Below are 15,665 nucleotides of genomic sequence, written 5' to 3'. Positions count from 1 at the left end.
TTCTCAATGGTGAAAAACTGAAAGCATTTCCTCTAAGATCAGGAACAAGACAAGGATGTCCACTCTCGCCACTATCATTCAACATAGTTTTGGAAGTCCTAGCTATAGAAATCAGAGAAGAAAAAGAAATAAAAGGAATACAAATTGGAAAAGAAGAAGTAAAACTGTCACTATTTGAAGATGACATGATACTATACATAGAGAATCTTAAAGATGCCACCAGAAAACTACTAGAGCTAATCAATGAATTTGGTAAAGTAGCAGGATACAAAATTAATGCACAGAAATCTCTTGCATTCCTATACACTAATGATGAAAAATCTGAAAGAGAAATTAATGAAACACTCCCATTCACCACTGCAACACGAAGAATAAAGCACCTTGGAATAAACCTACCTAGGGAGACAAAAGACCTGTATGCAGAAAACTATAAGACACTGATGAAAGAAATTAAAGATGATACCAACAGATGGAGAGATATACTATGTTCTTGAATTGGAAGAATCAATACTGTGAAAATGACTATACTACCCAAAGCAATCTACAGATTCAATGCAATCCCTATCAAATTACCAATGGCATTTTTTATGGAACTAGAACAAATCATCTTAAAATTTGTATGGAGACACAAAAGACCCCGAATAGCCAAAGCAGTCATGAGGGAAAAAAACAGAGCTGGAGGAATCAGACTCCCTGACTTCAGACTATACTACAAAGCTACAGTAATCAAGACAATATGGTACTTGCACAAAAACAGAAACATAGATCAATGGAACAAGATAGAAAGCCCAGAGATAAACCTCACGCACATATGGTCACCTTATTTTTGATAAAGGAGGCAAGAATATACAATGGAGAAAAGACAGTCTCTTCAATAAGTGGTGCTGGGAAAACTGGACAGCTACATGTAAAAGAATAAAATTAGAACACTCCTTAACACCATACACAAAAATAAACTCAAAATGGATTAGAGACCTAAATGTAAGACCAGACACTATAAAACTCTTAGAGGAAAACATAGGAAGAACACTCTGACATAAATCACAGCAAGATCTCTTTTGATCCACCTCCCAGAGTAATGGAAATAAAAACAAAAATAAACAAATGGGACTTAATGAAACTTAAAAGTTTTTGCAAAGCAAAGGAAACTACAAACAAGATGAAAAGACAACCTTCAGAATGGGATAAAATATTTGCAAATGAATCAACAGACAAAGGATTAATCTCCAAAATATATAAACAGCTCATGCAGCTCAATATTAAAAAAAAACAAACAACCCAATCAAAAAATGGGCAAAAGACCAGATAGACATTTCTCCAAAGAAGACATACAGATGGTCAAGTAGCACATGAAAAGGTGCTCAACATCACTAATTATTAGAGAAATGCAAATCAAAACTACAATGAGGTATCACCTCACACCAGTAAGAATGGGCATCATCAGAAAATCTACAAACAATAAATGCTGGAGAGGGTGTGGAGAAAAGGGAACCCTCTTGCGCTGTTGGTGGGAATGTAAATCGATACAGCCACTATGGAGAACAGTATGGAGGTTCCTTAAAAAACTAAAAATAGAATTACCATATGACTCAGCAATACCACTACTGGGCATATACCCAGAGAAAACCATAACTCAAAAAGACACATGCACCTCAATATTCACTGCCACACTATTTACAATAGCCAGGTCATGGAAGTACCTAAATGTCCACTGACAGACAAATGGATAAAGAAGATGTGGTACATATACAGAATGGAATATCAGCCACAAAAAGGAACAAAATTCGGTCATTTGTAGAGACGTGGATGGACCTAGAGACTGTTATACAAAGTGAAGTAAGTCAGAAAGAGAAAAACAAATATCATATATTAACGCATATATGTGGAATCTAGCAAAATGGTACAGATGAACTGGTTTGCATGGCAGAAATAGAGACACAGATGTACAGAACAAATGTATGGACACCAAGGGGGGAAAGCGGGTGGTGGGGGTGTGATGAATTGGGAGATTGGGATTGACATATATCCACTAATATGTATAAAAAAGGTAACTAATAGAACCCGCTCTATTAAAAAATAAAATAAAATTCGAACAAAGAAATAATACCATTTCTACACAAACTTGTCCATAAAATTAAAGATGAGAAAATACCTTCTCATAGTGAGGCCAGCATTACTCTGATACCAAAACCAGAAAAAAAAAATTACAAGAAAAAACAAAAAACAAAAACAAAACTACAGACCAATATCCCTAAGGAAAATTGATGTAAATATTTCTAACAAAGTTTTAGCAAATTGAATCCAACAATATATATAAAATAATAAAACATCATGACCAAGTGAAATTTACCTCAGGAAAGCTAGGTGGTTTAACATCCAAAAATCAATGTTAAAAAAACCAATCAGGGACTTCCCTGCTTCCCTGGTGGAGCAGTGATTAAGAATCCACCTGCCAATGGAGGGGACATGGGTTTGAGCCCTGGTCCGGGAAGATCCCACATGCCGCAGAGCAACTAAGCCCGTGTGCCACAACTACTGAGCCTGCACTCTAGAGCCCATGTGCCACAACTACTAAAGCCCCTGTGCCTAGAGCCTGTGCTCCGCAGCAAGAGAAACCACCACAATGAGAAGCCCATACACTGCAACGAAGAGTAGCCCCCGCTTGCCCCAACTAGAGAAAGCCCACGCACAGCAACAAAGACCCAATGCAGCCAAAAATAAATAAATTTATTTTTAAAAAATCAATCAGTGTATTTCACCATGTGAAATAGTGATGTTAAAACAAAAAAAAAACTAAAACCCTACATGAGCATCTCAATAGATGCAGAAAAAGCATTTGACAAAATCCATCATCTTTTACTGATAAAAACCTTTGCAACTAGGATTGGAAGGGTACTTCCTCAATCTGACCAAGGCTATCTATTAAAAAAAAACCAAAAACCCGATAGCTTACATCAGGCTGAATGAAGAAAAAGTAAATGCTCTCCTCCTAAGATCAGCAATAAGGCAAGGATGTCTGCTCTCACCACTTCTATTTAACACTGCACTAAAGGTTCTAGCTAGTGTAATAAGGCAAGAAAAAGAAATGAAAGGAATCCAGATTTTAAAAGAAGAAGTAAAATTGTCCTTACTTACAATCTGACAGCCTAAGTAGAAAATACTATGGAATCTATAAGAAAAAAAAGCTATCAGAACTAACAAGTGAGTTTAGCAATATTACAGGATACAAGATCAATATACAAAAATCAACTCTATTTCTATATATGTTAGCAATGAACAATGGAAATAGTTGATAAAGTATCATTTAAAATAGGATAAAAACATGAAAAAATTAGATGTACGTTTAACCCCCAAAAGGTGCAAAACCTATATACTGAACACTGCAAAACATTGTTGAGAGAAACAAGAGAAGATCTAAATAAATAGAGAGATACATTGTGTTCATGTAATAAATTAGCCAGTATCAGAGGAGATGAATGGAGAATGGGGAATGGAGGAATAACCCAGAATTTAGTTAATGATTACATCATATAAAAACAGTAGCAACAAAAACAAAGAATTGCACATTCAAACTTTATGAGTTGTTAACTCCACAGTCTCTGAAACTGAAACAGAACTGTGTGCAGGAGATACTCTGAACTGAGAGACTACACAGAAGGCACTGAGAAGAAAGTGAGAGAATAAAATAAATAAGATGTGATGTTTGCCTTTGTAAAACAAGGCCAGATAAGAGTAAGATAGGCAGCAATGGAGGTACGGGGAGACTCGTAGAAGACTTTGAAACAAAATGCGGTCTTGTTGGAATAAACCCTGCAATACATGGATAAAAGGTTTTCAAAATGACTGTGACAAAAACTTTAAAGCATTAAAAAATGGCTTTAGGGCAGCAATATGATATTAATATGTTAAAAGATAAGAAAGAGATTTGCTTTGTAAATAATCACAAATCTAAAGGTTGTTACCATCTTTAAAAAGGCAAATGATGTAGAATTATAGCTAGTAAATGAAATTTAGGTTCTAGAATAAGTTTTTAGTATTACAAATCAAGTACATTTTTCAGATTTCATCAGTTATTGGTATAGTCGTACTAACAACATTCAACCATTATCATCAAAACATTAACTTGAATGTAGACATTAAGTGTCATCCCTCATTACCAAATTTTCAACTTGAATAAACATGCCAAATTAGATTTTGAAAGCATTTAAGCCAACTTAACTTTTGCTGGAGTATTTTACTTCTACATGTTTAAATTGAAAATGTCCAGAAAGGAATCTGGATAAATAAAACGACAGATTTCATAAAACTATCTTAACTCCCTTGCATACTAATAACTTTTAAAATAACACATCTTTGTATTCATGCTGTTATGGGTAACAGTAATTAATAAAAACATCAAGAGCAATCATTGTAGGAATACTGGTCATTTTTACACAGCTTGGCAAATTATCAAGTACCTGCTGGTTATTAATTTCCAAACATATGGGAGCCCTGTGGTAATACACATTAAATTGATTCTCTTCCACAAATATGGCATAATGAAAATATGAATTATTAATCTTCTCTGTAAGAAATCACTTAACTCATTCATACTTTTGGCAATGTACAACTTAAATACAAAGTCTTTTACACAGAAACTAATTAAAAACTTCAGTAAAATATGTTATATTTACATGATCATGAAATGGTAGGCCATTGCTCCTGCTATAATCCTGTTCTTACATGTGCTAGTATATAATTTTTATTATTTTATATAAATTGCTAAACTTTTATTTCTTTAAAACTAGTTACACAAATGTATATAACTCATGCATTCTCACAAAAAAGTTCTTTCATTAAACAACTAAGAACTTTACAAATATGGGTATCTTGGATCAACTAGATAACAACTGAAAGATGAATAATTTTCAATCACTTTAATTTACTCAACTTCACAAAATATATGGCTGCCTTGAGTGAGATCATTATATGTCAAGTTTAAAAGTATTTTTTCAATAACCAATAATTAAAAGTTATGTTTTGTATTCATTTCATTTGTAGCTAGCTTTCTTAATGCATTTATAAATTAATAGTTTTCTAGTTTTCTAAAATCTTATACTGCTTTTTTTGAAGAAAAAGCAGGAAAAAAGGTCTACTGCATTAGTAACATTTAGATTGCTTATTGATTTTATTACATAAGTGCCCTGAATACCTGATATCAACTACTAACTAGCCTCAAAATCATTATAAATTATATGTAATTAGTCATGAAATATGAAAGTAATCTAAATTAAAATTAAATATTCTAAAATAAGATAATTTACTATTATATTCAATAATCAGACATGGAAATCTACATAAACTAATGTGATCTGCTGATGTAGTGGACTTCCATGTCCCAATCACACTCCAAAAGAAAGCTGCAGGGTAATATTATCTATTACACTCCAAAAATGGGATCTTCCCCTAGAGATCTACAGCACTGAAAAAAGAGAATCCAAAGAAATGAAATAGTAGTAAAGGCAATATGTTATTAATTCAATAGAACTTTATGTTAAAGTATCTGTCAGAAAATACTAAGGTTCTATGGCTTAAAAAAAGAAAAATCTACCAAGCCCACACTAACATTAATAGTATTATACACCACAACACATGAATATTCTTCCTGAAATATGTTAAGTAATTGTCATATTTAAAAATATATATGAAGGGGCTAGCAAAAAGGATGAATACATTCCAAAAATGTTCTCTTCTATCCTCATTTTATATAAATCTGGGACCATTCTAAAGCTGAATATAAAAAGATATGCTATACTGTTGACTACAGAATACTACAAAGTTTTATTGCCATTTAAACAAAGAAGCCATAACAGTTAAATGAGCTCAAGAAATAGGTTTCAGTATCACAAGGTGCCAGCTGTAAAGAGTTATGGCTAATTGAATATGGAACTCCTGCTTAATCAGATAACTGCTCTGCTATTTCCAAATGAAATGCCATTTCCATACTGTCTGAAAATGGTCCGTTTTATTGGTAACCAGAGAAAACAATAGAAACTGTAAATAACATTAAGTGCTCTGTTTACCCATTCCAGGCACTGAAGTAGCAGGGGATCCAAAACGTCTTGGTAACACATTTGACGATAGGGCTGGAATAACAGTTCTTTCTGGGGGTCCACCAGGGGCCGAAGTGTCCTTTGGTGGTCCAGGAGATACTGGAACTTTTGGGGGAGAGCCCTGGCTAGAGCCTGCTGGTGCTGGAGAAAGGTTTCTTTGAGCTGCAGGTCGCTGACGAATCTCTAAGAATAAGAATAAAAAGTATATATTAGGTTCAACATCCAACATACCACCATTAGTCAATATCACAAATGACTTACATTTAATAATGTTTTGTGGCACTAGAAAGCATCTGTAGGGTCAAAACTACTTGTAATAAGAAATCTATAAAATGTGACACTGAAAGCTGACTGTAGAGTACTCCACTTCTGAACCTACAATTCAACTACATGTATATATGTACACAACAAGCCTTGATCTAAGTCTACCTGCTGATATTATTTTTCAAAATAAATTCAAATAAAATAAAATCATCACCCAGTTATGCATCGTATCTTTTTACAACAATCCTTCCCAAGTTATGATAAAGAAAGTTTATCAGAAATAGTGAAAATGCCAGTGAAAACTGTAGAATTGTTTTTTCAAGATAAAAAAATGGTAATGCTAAGAAATGAGTAAATAAGTATATTCTGTAATTATCAAGTATTTATGAAGTAATTAATCAAAGTAGTCATAGAAATGCTGTAAAAGTATTCTTTACTATTAGGTACCATTAGCTTCCCATTCTCCTTTATACTACTGCTATCTTTCTGGGCAAACTTTTTTTGCCAATACAGTTTACAAAGGAAAACTTCCACTCTGCATAAACAATATATTATCATAAACAAATCTTATCTTTTTCTTGCAAAAATTACAAGAAGTGGGCAGATGTGCCAAATCCAGGCTGCTGCCTCTTTTTGAAACACAATAATGCTGTTGTTTACATACTGTCTATGGCTACTTTAGAAGAGTAGTTATGACAGAGACCATATGGCTCTCAAAGCCATTTACTATATTTACTATCCAGTGCTTTACAGAAAGTTTCATGATCCCCTGCCTACTCGATAACATAAAATTCAATCCTTTCGTTCCCCATACCCACCAATATCTTACTTGAATGTCGATGGTAAGATCTCAAATAAAGATGCACTTCTAGCTTTTTAATTCTACATATCACCTTAAATTATCACAAATCCTGAAACTGTAGGCTAAAATTAAAGAAGTTAAATTTTAATTGGCATGACTGGTAAAAAACGCGTATTTCCAGAAGCAAAACAGTTTAGATTTGGACTCTATTTGACAGTTAAAGATTTTCATGAAAAGTTCATTGCAATCAAAAGTACAGCTTGAGCATCAGATTTCAGTTTACTATAATCTAGTCTACTAGTTAAGAACATGGGCCCTGCGGTCAAAAAGGTTTGGTTAGAATCCTGGCTGCAGCTACAAGACGACAGGTGGGCTAACTTCACTAAGTCTCTGTCTCTTTATCTGTAAAATTAGGATAATAATATCCTAACTCGGAATTGTTATGAGAATTAAATAAGATAATATCTGTAAGTTGATAGCTCACATTTACTAAATACATATTTCAGATGACAGTGTTTTCATACAGCTAAGTATTTCAAATCACCATTTATCTGTAATTAGTGGGACCAACTAATTTTCCATTGGTTCTTAATTTAATCTCTAACCTAGCCACTGCAATAATAAATTACAAGCATGTCATCATTATATAAATGGAACTGCCCTTACATTTGGCTATTTTCCTTACAGTTTATAGAAAACTTCAGATTTTACCTAGACTAAGTGTATCTTAATAACTCCTGCAAATTAGCTGGTCACTTAATTATCTTTTATTCACAAGGAACACCTTAAAAGATGGTTACACATTAGCAAAGCCATTAAATGCTGCAAAAGGTACTGAGATCAATTAAGTCATATAAAGATCTGGTCACTGGAATTAATTTTAAAAAACAAGGCATCAAATATTGTAAATCATTTCTTTAGCAGATTTTTAGGTAAAACATAACTCAAAAATTACATTTTTCTTGCAGATAAATAAATGCTTAACATTTATTAGACTACCTTAAAAGTTACTATTATCCTTTCACTTCTTGAACAAAGACTTGAGACTGCATCCTCTGAGCGTGCATTTACCCAGTGAAAATTAACTAAGGCACTCTATTTTTTAACATCACTCATATGCTACTGAAAGGTAAGGTCTATAACTATTTAACAAAGAACACCATATCTAGCATTCCATAAAAGAGATGTGGCTTAATAATTTCTAAATCTAAAATTAGGCAGACAAAAGGGAAAACTGATACAGAAGAGTCAGGAAAGGGAGAAAAAGTTTCAATGTTTACAAAGGAAAAGCAGGTAACAAAGAGTTACCATGACAATGGTTGAAAACAGCTAGCAATACAATACCAAATCTATATTTGGTAAAGTGTTATGGAATATTCTGGTAGTCTCAATTTAAAATATCTAAGATTTATCTACTTTTAGCTACATGGCACTTACAAATGCTTTGTATTATAATTCTCTTAAAAAGTTTCTACTACTCAACAAAGTCATATCGGTTATATTGAACATTTCCCACATTTAAGGGTAAAATACCATCCCCCAAAAAGATTTACCAAGCATTCTACGTCAGTCGGGTTAAGTATAAGGACTGTCCCATAAAGCCACCTCTTGGCCAGAGGATGTTTTAACATCTTTATCAATGATCAATCAACTATTCAATAAAAATCATACCAAGTATGAGAACATGTCTATAATTTTAAATTCAAAATGAAGCAGACTCAAAATGAGATTAAAAACTACTATTTTATGATAAACAAAAGGAAGAAAACAAAGTTTAAAATAATAAGATAGTTGTTAAAAGCAGAGATTCTGAAATCAAACTGTCTTGATTTAAATTTTAGCTCCACCCTGTTTATTAGATGTGCATGCAGCCTTTTCCAAGTTGACATCTCTCAGTTCAGCTTCCTCACATAATGAGAATACTTACCTCCATGGTTGTTACAAAGAACAAGGGCCTCATCTGTCTTCTACTTACTTGACCCTTTGCAGAATATGACAACGGATATCATCCCTACTTACACTTGAGCTTTCTAGATGCCAGTTTAGTTCTGCTCTTAACTTTGATCATTTCTTCTTTTTCCTGGGCTCCTCTTTCTCCATCTACACTTAAATGTTAATGTTCTTATACAGGGGTCCCCAAACACAGGGTCGCAGACCAGTATCGGTCCACGGCCTGTTAGGAACTGGGCCGCGCAGCAGGAGGTGAGTGGCGGGCGAGCGAGTGAAGCTTCATCTGCCGTTCCCCATCGCTTGCATTACCGCCTGAACCATACCCCGACCCCCTATCCCACCCCGGTCTGTGGAAAAATTGTCTTCCACTAAACCTGTCCCTGGTGCCAAAAAGGTTGGGGACAGCTGTTCTTATAGGTCCTCTTACACTATTTTCTCTCCCTGGGCAATTTCACTCGATCCCATGGTTTCAATAAATATCACCTATGCTTCCCAATGACTCCTAATCTGTATCTATAACTTCAACTTTTTTCTAAGCTCCATTTGAAATAACTAACTACCTATAAACCATATCACCTGGATTTAACTCCCATTCAACAGATCCAAAAGCTGTGTTGTATCTTCAACACAAACCTACTACTCTGATTCTTATGTTCCTTATCTTGCTTATAACACTAACATCTAACCAGTTGCTCAAGCTAAAAATCTTTACTCTTCCTTCGACTCCACACTTTCCAAATCTAATAGCCATCAAGTCCTATCAATCTATTCTTAAATCTGAATTATCTCTTAAATGTCTTCTGTTTTCAACTTCTTTGCAATAATCTATCTAGTGTAGGCCCTTATCTCTTACCTATATTAGTTGGTATCCTAATTGATTTCCATGTGTTCAGCCTTGCTCTCTCCAATCCATTCTCCATGTTACAAAAAAGAAAAAACCAAAACCAAACAAACAAAAGCTGTTCTTTCTAAAATGCAAAGCCTCCAGTGGTTCCCATGTTGCATATAAGATAAAGTCCCAAACTCTGTAATGCTGCATACAAAATCCTTCATAATTATCCCTCCCTCACATAAACCCTACCTCCCTTTTTCAGGCATATGGCACTATTTGCAGTCCCTCAAGGTACCAAGGTCTCTTCTTGGTATCTTAGAGTAGACCTGAAGAGTCCTTTCCCACCATGTTCTCAAAGCAAATTGTTATTAAAACATATGCACTGTGATTCGTGATGACCTTCACCGTGGTCCTTGGTATGTTAAGATTATTTACATGTGCATAACTTTTTTAGCCAAGAGCTAATAGGCAGTAACTGCATCTTTATAGCCCCAGGATGTGGCAAGGTACTGGCACAGAGTATGAGCTTAATAAAGTCTATGAAACAAATTTATGTTCCTCCTGCACTTTAATAACGAACTTCCAACTGCCTATTACCCAACTTACGTGGTATAGTAGGCAGAATAAAGGCCTCCCAAACACATCCATGTCCTCATCCCCAGAAAATATAAATATGTTATGTTACATGCAAGAATAAGTAAGGCTGTACATGGAATAAGACTGTTAATCAACTGAATTTTTATTGCCTGCTACATTGAGAATTTCAGCCTAATTTCAGGAGACCATACAAAAGCTATCTTCAAGCAGAAAATTTTCTAATAATATATACCACTTGCCAGCCTTTAGTTGAGTTTACTTTTTTGTTGCTCTGTTTTTTAAAGAACTATTAAGCAAAATGTACTCTTAATTTATTGAAACATTTTTCTTCATCACCTTGATGATTTATTTCTACTCTAGTTTGTCTCCTACCTCTCTCAATTTTAAACAACCTGCACCTTGCAGTTCACCAAGGTCTCATTTGGTTAATCACTTTTTTACAACATTTAAACAAAATCTATGAATCCTTTAAAAAAGTTTCCTTTTATTTCTCTTGACAACACACTTATTAAGCAACCACTATGAGTAAAGCACTACTGAATGGAATTCAGAGTTGCAATATAAAGGTGGCAAGCAAAGATAACACAAAATTATAACATACACTAATGCAAGGTAAGTGCCACAAAAAAAGGAAACAACAAAGTACCATGAAGGGTTCAGGAAGGGGGATATTAAAATCAGTGACGGGATGAAGAAAGGTTTCATGGTAATGTTGGCATTTAAGATGAACACAGAAAAATGGATGGGGATAGAAATGCCTTTGTTACCTGTATTAAGGTATATGTAGCAGTTTTAAAATAAAGAGTCCAAAATTATTTGAGTCACCTCCATTCAAATGGGAGGAGAATGCCTATGTCCCCTCCCTTGAATCTGTAATACTGCTGTTTGACCAAGAGAATATAGGTGTGCCAGCTTTCAAAACTACTTTCTGTCTTTGGGGTGGCTTGCTCTTAGAACCCAGCACCACATTAGGAGCAAATCCAAGTGGCTCCATTAGAGAGGTCCATGTGGAGAGGAACCAGTGGTCAGCACCAATTTGTCAGTCATGTGAGTAAGCCATCCTGGTAGTAGATCCTCCATCCCCAATCAGGTAGCTCCAACCCACATGGGGTAGAGATGAGATGTTTCTACCAAACTCTGCCGAAATTGTAAATTAATGAGCAAAACAAATGAATGCTGTTTTAAGCCACTAAGTTTTGGAGTGGTTTGTAATACAATAAATAACTACAATGGTATAGCTATAACACGTAAGAACACCCAAAAAAGTGCATTTGCTATTTTATGTTTTCACAGATTTTCTTTATCAAATGTACATCCCCCAAAACAGCAAAGTATGAAGTATCATTCCATTTACTATCAAGAGCAAAAAAGATTCATGACTTCTACTTTAATCTTCCATATCTGCCATGGAACACAAGTGAGTAAACTCTAAAAACCTACTTAAATAAGAAGTTGTAATCCATTTGCTAGAACCATTAACTTTTTTTCAATACTTTTTGATTTCAAAGTTAGCTGTGGCAGGATATAACTTACTTCCCTTTTGTTAATCTCACTAGTACAAGATGCACTTGTACACTAAATCCCATCCCTTCTTGCCTCCTCATGGATGGTTCTCCATCAACTGTCCCCACTCTCTCCATCATCAATTATTCCATGTCTTCTAGGCCGTTCCCAGTAGCACATAAACATGCACATGCTATCATTTCTTTCATAATCATCCTCACTCATACACACAAAATGCTTCCCCCTCCAGCTACCCATTTTTTCAATTCCCTTTACTCAAAAGAACTGCCTCTTCTCATTGTCTACAACTTCCCTACTCCCTTACTTTCTTAAATCTACTCTAAACAGGCTTTTACTCCATTCCTCTACCAAAACTATTCTTCTCAAGGTCACCAAGTTCCTCAACATTGCTAAAACCTATGGTCAATTTTCGACCCTCAACTTACTTGGCAGCAGTATGTGTCACAGATGACCATGACCCAGAAACTTCAATTAGTGTCCAGGACACCACACACTCTTGGGATTTCCTATCTCACTGACCACTTCTTCTCACTTTCTTTTTCTGGTTCTTCTTCATTACTCCAAATACCTTAATGTTAGAGTACCCTAGGGTGGCCTTGGTCCTTTTCTCTTCTTTCTCCACATTTATATCCTTGATAATCTCATCTGGTTTCATGGTTTTAATAGATACCATCCAAATACTGATGACACCCAAATTTATATCTCCAATCCACATAATTCCTGTTTGCCAGACTCATATTCAACTACATCCTTAGAATCCCCACTTGGACATCTGTCTAACAGGAATCTCAAATATACATATCCAAAATCAAACCCTGTTCTTCACCACCTCACCTGAAACCCCATCCAAAAAGTGCCCCTCTTGTAATTTCTACCATCTCAATAAATGGAAACTCTATCTTCCCAGTTACTCAGGCCAAAACACTGAAGGTCACCTCTGAGTCCTCTGTCTCTGACCCAATATCCAATCCATCAGGAAATTTTTTAGGTTCCAACTTTAAAATATATGCAGAATCTTAAACCACCTCTTATGTTACTAAACAAAGGTTCAAGCCACCATCAGTGCTTTCCTAGATAACTGCAAGAGCTTCCTAAGTACTTTCCCTGCTTCTACCTTTGCTTCCTTTGCAGCCTCAACAGTCACCTTCCTTTCAAAACATAATTTAAATCATGTCAATCCTCTGCTCAAAACAAAAACAAAATTTTTTAAAAACTGAAAACTGAAGTTCTTACAGTGGTCTACATTCTACAAGACCCCACATGATATGATCCTCTGCTTCCTCTCTTACTGTCTCTCCTACTATTCTCCCCATTGTTCAATCCAGTCCAGCCATATTGGCCTCCACGCTATTTCTAGAGTAATCTGGGCATGCTCTCTACTCAATCTCTGCACTTACTGATCCTTCTGTCTGGAATGTACTTCCCTTAGATATCTGCATGACTCATTCCCTCACCTCTTTCATGACTTTAATCAAATGTCACCTTATCAATGTGGCCTTCCCTGACAACCCTATTTAACACTTCAACCCACCCTCACTCAAGACAGTCCCTATACATCATCCTTTCTTCATTTTCCTCTATCTAACACTATACAGATAAACTGATAGATAAAATTGTCTACCCCCACAACATGCACAAAGGGAGATTTATTTTTTTGTCTCTTTTGTTTTACTACTATGACCTCAGGGTGTAAAACAATGGCTGACAGCACACACTCAATAAACATTTACTGGAAAAAACAAATAAATAAATTTTATAAATATAAATATAAATATAATATTATAAATATAAATATATTTATAATATATATAATATATAAATATAAATATAATATATATATTTATATATAAATATAAATATAAATATAAATTTTATAATAAATAAATAAATTTCTGATTTGAATAAATCAGAAATTAGTACAAACAAGTCAAATTTATTCCCATATACCAATTAAGACCTTAAAAAGGAGGTCCTCCCCAAGGACTGAGGAGTCCAATCCGCACACTGGGCTCCCCAGCCCAGGGGTCCCACACCAAGATGAGCCCCCAAAATGTCTGACTTTGAAAACCAGCAGGGTTCACATTATGGAGAGCCAGAGGGCTGTAGGAAACTGAGACTGCTCTTAAAGGGTGCAGGCAAAAACTCACTCAATCTGAATTCAAGCAGAAAGGCAGCAGTGTGAAAGGTGCCAGGGTCAGACCTACTTGCCGATCCCAGAAAGCCTCCTGCTGGGACTCCCCCTGGGGACTGAGATGTTGGCAGCAGCCACTTATGTGATCTCACATTGCCTAGATGACACCAGAACTGGCAGGCGCGCTCTGGAATCCTCCCTTGAGCCTATTAGCACCAGGGGCCTGCCTCGCCTACCAGTGTGCTCACATCAGTTGCCTGTCACTGAGCATCACAGCCAGATGTGCTGGGGGGCCTGCACCGCCCACCAATGTATCCCCCGTAATAGCACAAAGCAGGTCCTCTCAGCCAGCTGGGCCCAGGGGCCAGCCCCACATACCAGCAAACCCACGGCAGTTAGCCCCGCAACAACAGAAAGGCACACACAGCCCACATAGGATACACCCCTGAAGCATCTGGCTCTGGTGGACAGAAGAGAGCAAGTGCCTGAGCCCCACAGGACACCACCTACTTAAGACCACTTCTTCAAGATCAGGAAATGCAACGGGCCTACCTAATACAAAGAAATAAACACAGAGAATGAGGCAAAGTGAGAAGACAGAGAAGTATGTTGCAAATGAAAGAACAAGACCAATCTCAGAAACTAAATGAAATGGAGATAAACAATCTATCTGATAAAGAGTTCAAGGTAATGATCATAAAGATGCTCACGAAACTCAGGAGAGGAATGGATGACCACAGTGAAAACTTCAGCAGAGTAAGAAAATACTTTAAAAAATCAGAGCTGAAGAATACAATAACTGAGATGAAAAACACACTAGAGGGAATCAATGGAAGATTAGATGATACAGAAGAATAGACTAGTGATCTGAAAGACAGAGTAGTGGAAATCACCCAAACTGAACAGAAAAAAGAAACAGAACTCAGAAAAATGAGAATAATTTAAGGGACCTCTGGGACAACATCAAGCATACTAACATTCACATTACATGAATTCCAGAAGGAAGAGAGAGAGAGAAAGGGGCAGAGAAGTTATCTGAAGAAAGAATAGCTGAAAACTTCCCCAGTGTGAGGAAGGAAAAAGACATCCAGGTCCTGGAAGCACAGACAGTCCCAAACAAGATGAACCCAAGGAGGTCCACACCAAGACACATTATACTTAAAATGTCAAAAGAGAAAGATAATGAGAGAATCTTAAAAGCAGCAGAGAAAAACAACTCATTATACATAAGAGAGCCCCCATAAGACTATGAGCTGACTTTTCAGCAGAACCTTTGCAGGCCAGAAGGGAGTGGCACAATATATTTAAAGTACTGGAGAAAAAAAGAAACAACCAAGAACACTCTACCCAGCAAGGTTATCATTCAGAATTGAAGGAGAGGTAGAGTTTTATACACAGCAAAAGCTAGAGGAGTTCATCACCACTAAACCAACCTTATGAGAAATGTTAAAGGGACTTCTCTAAGTGGAAAAC

General features: G+C 35.8%; 1 protein-coding gene across 2 annotated transcripts in view; it reads right to left on the bottom strand.

Moving 5' to 3' along the window:
* The window catches only part of LNPK (lunapark, ER junction formation factor), an 84,278-nt gene that overhangs the window by 20,205 nt on the left and 48,408 nt on the right, over nt 1–15,665 (bottom strand). For both annotated transcript variants that reach the window (XM_081241779.1, XM_081241780.1), the window contains exon 9: nt 6,063–6,275. In XM_081241779.1, coding sequence (XP_081097905.1) covers nt 6,063–6,275 — 213 coding nt within the window. The remainder of the gene's footprint in view (nt 1–6,062; nt 6,276–15,665) is intronic.

Source organism: Mesoplodon bidens, assembly GCF_964165515.1.
Source record: "Mesoplodon bidens genome assembly, chromosome: 8".
Classification (NCBI taxonomy): domain Eukaryota; kingdom Metazoa; phylum Chordata; class Mammalia; order Artiodactyla; family Ziphiidae; genus Mesoplodon; species Mesoplodon bidens.
Note: the sequence above shows the minus strand (reverse complement) of the source record. Positions and strands in the feature narration are given on the sequence as shown.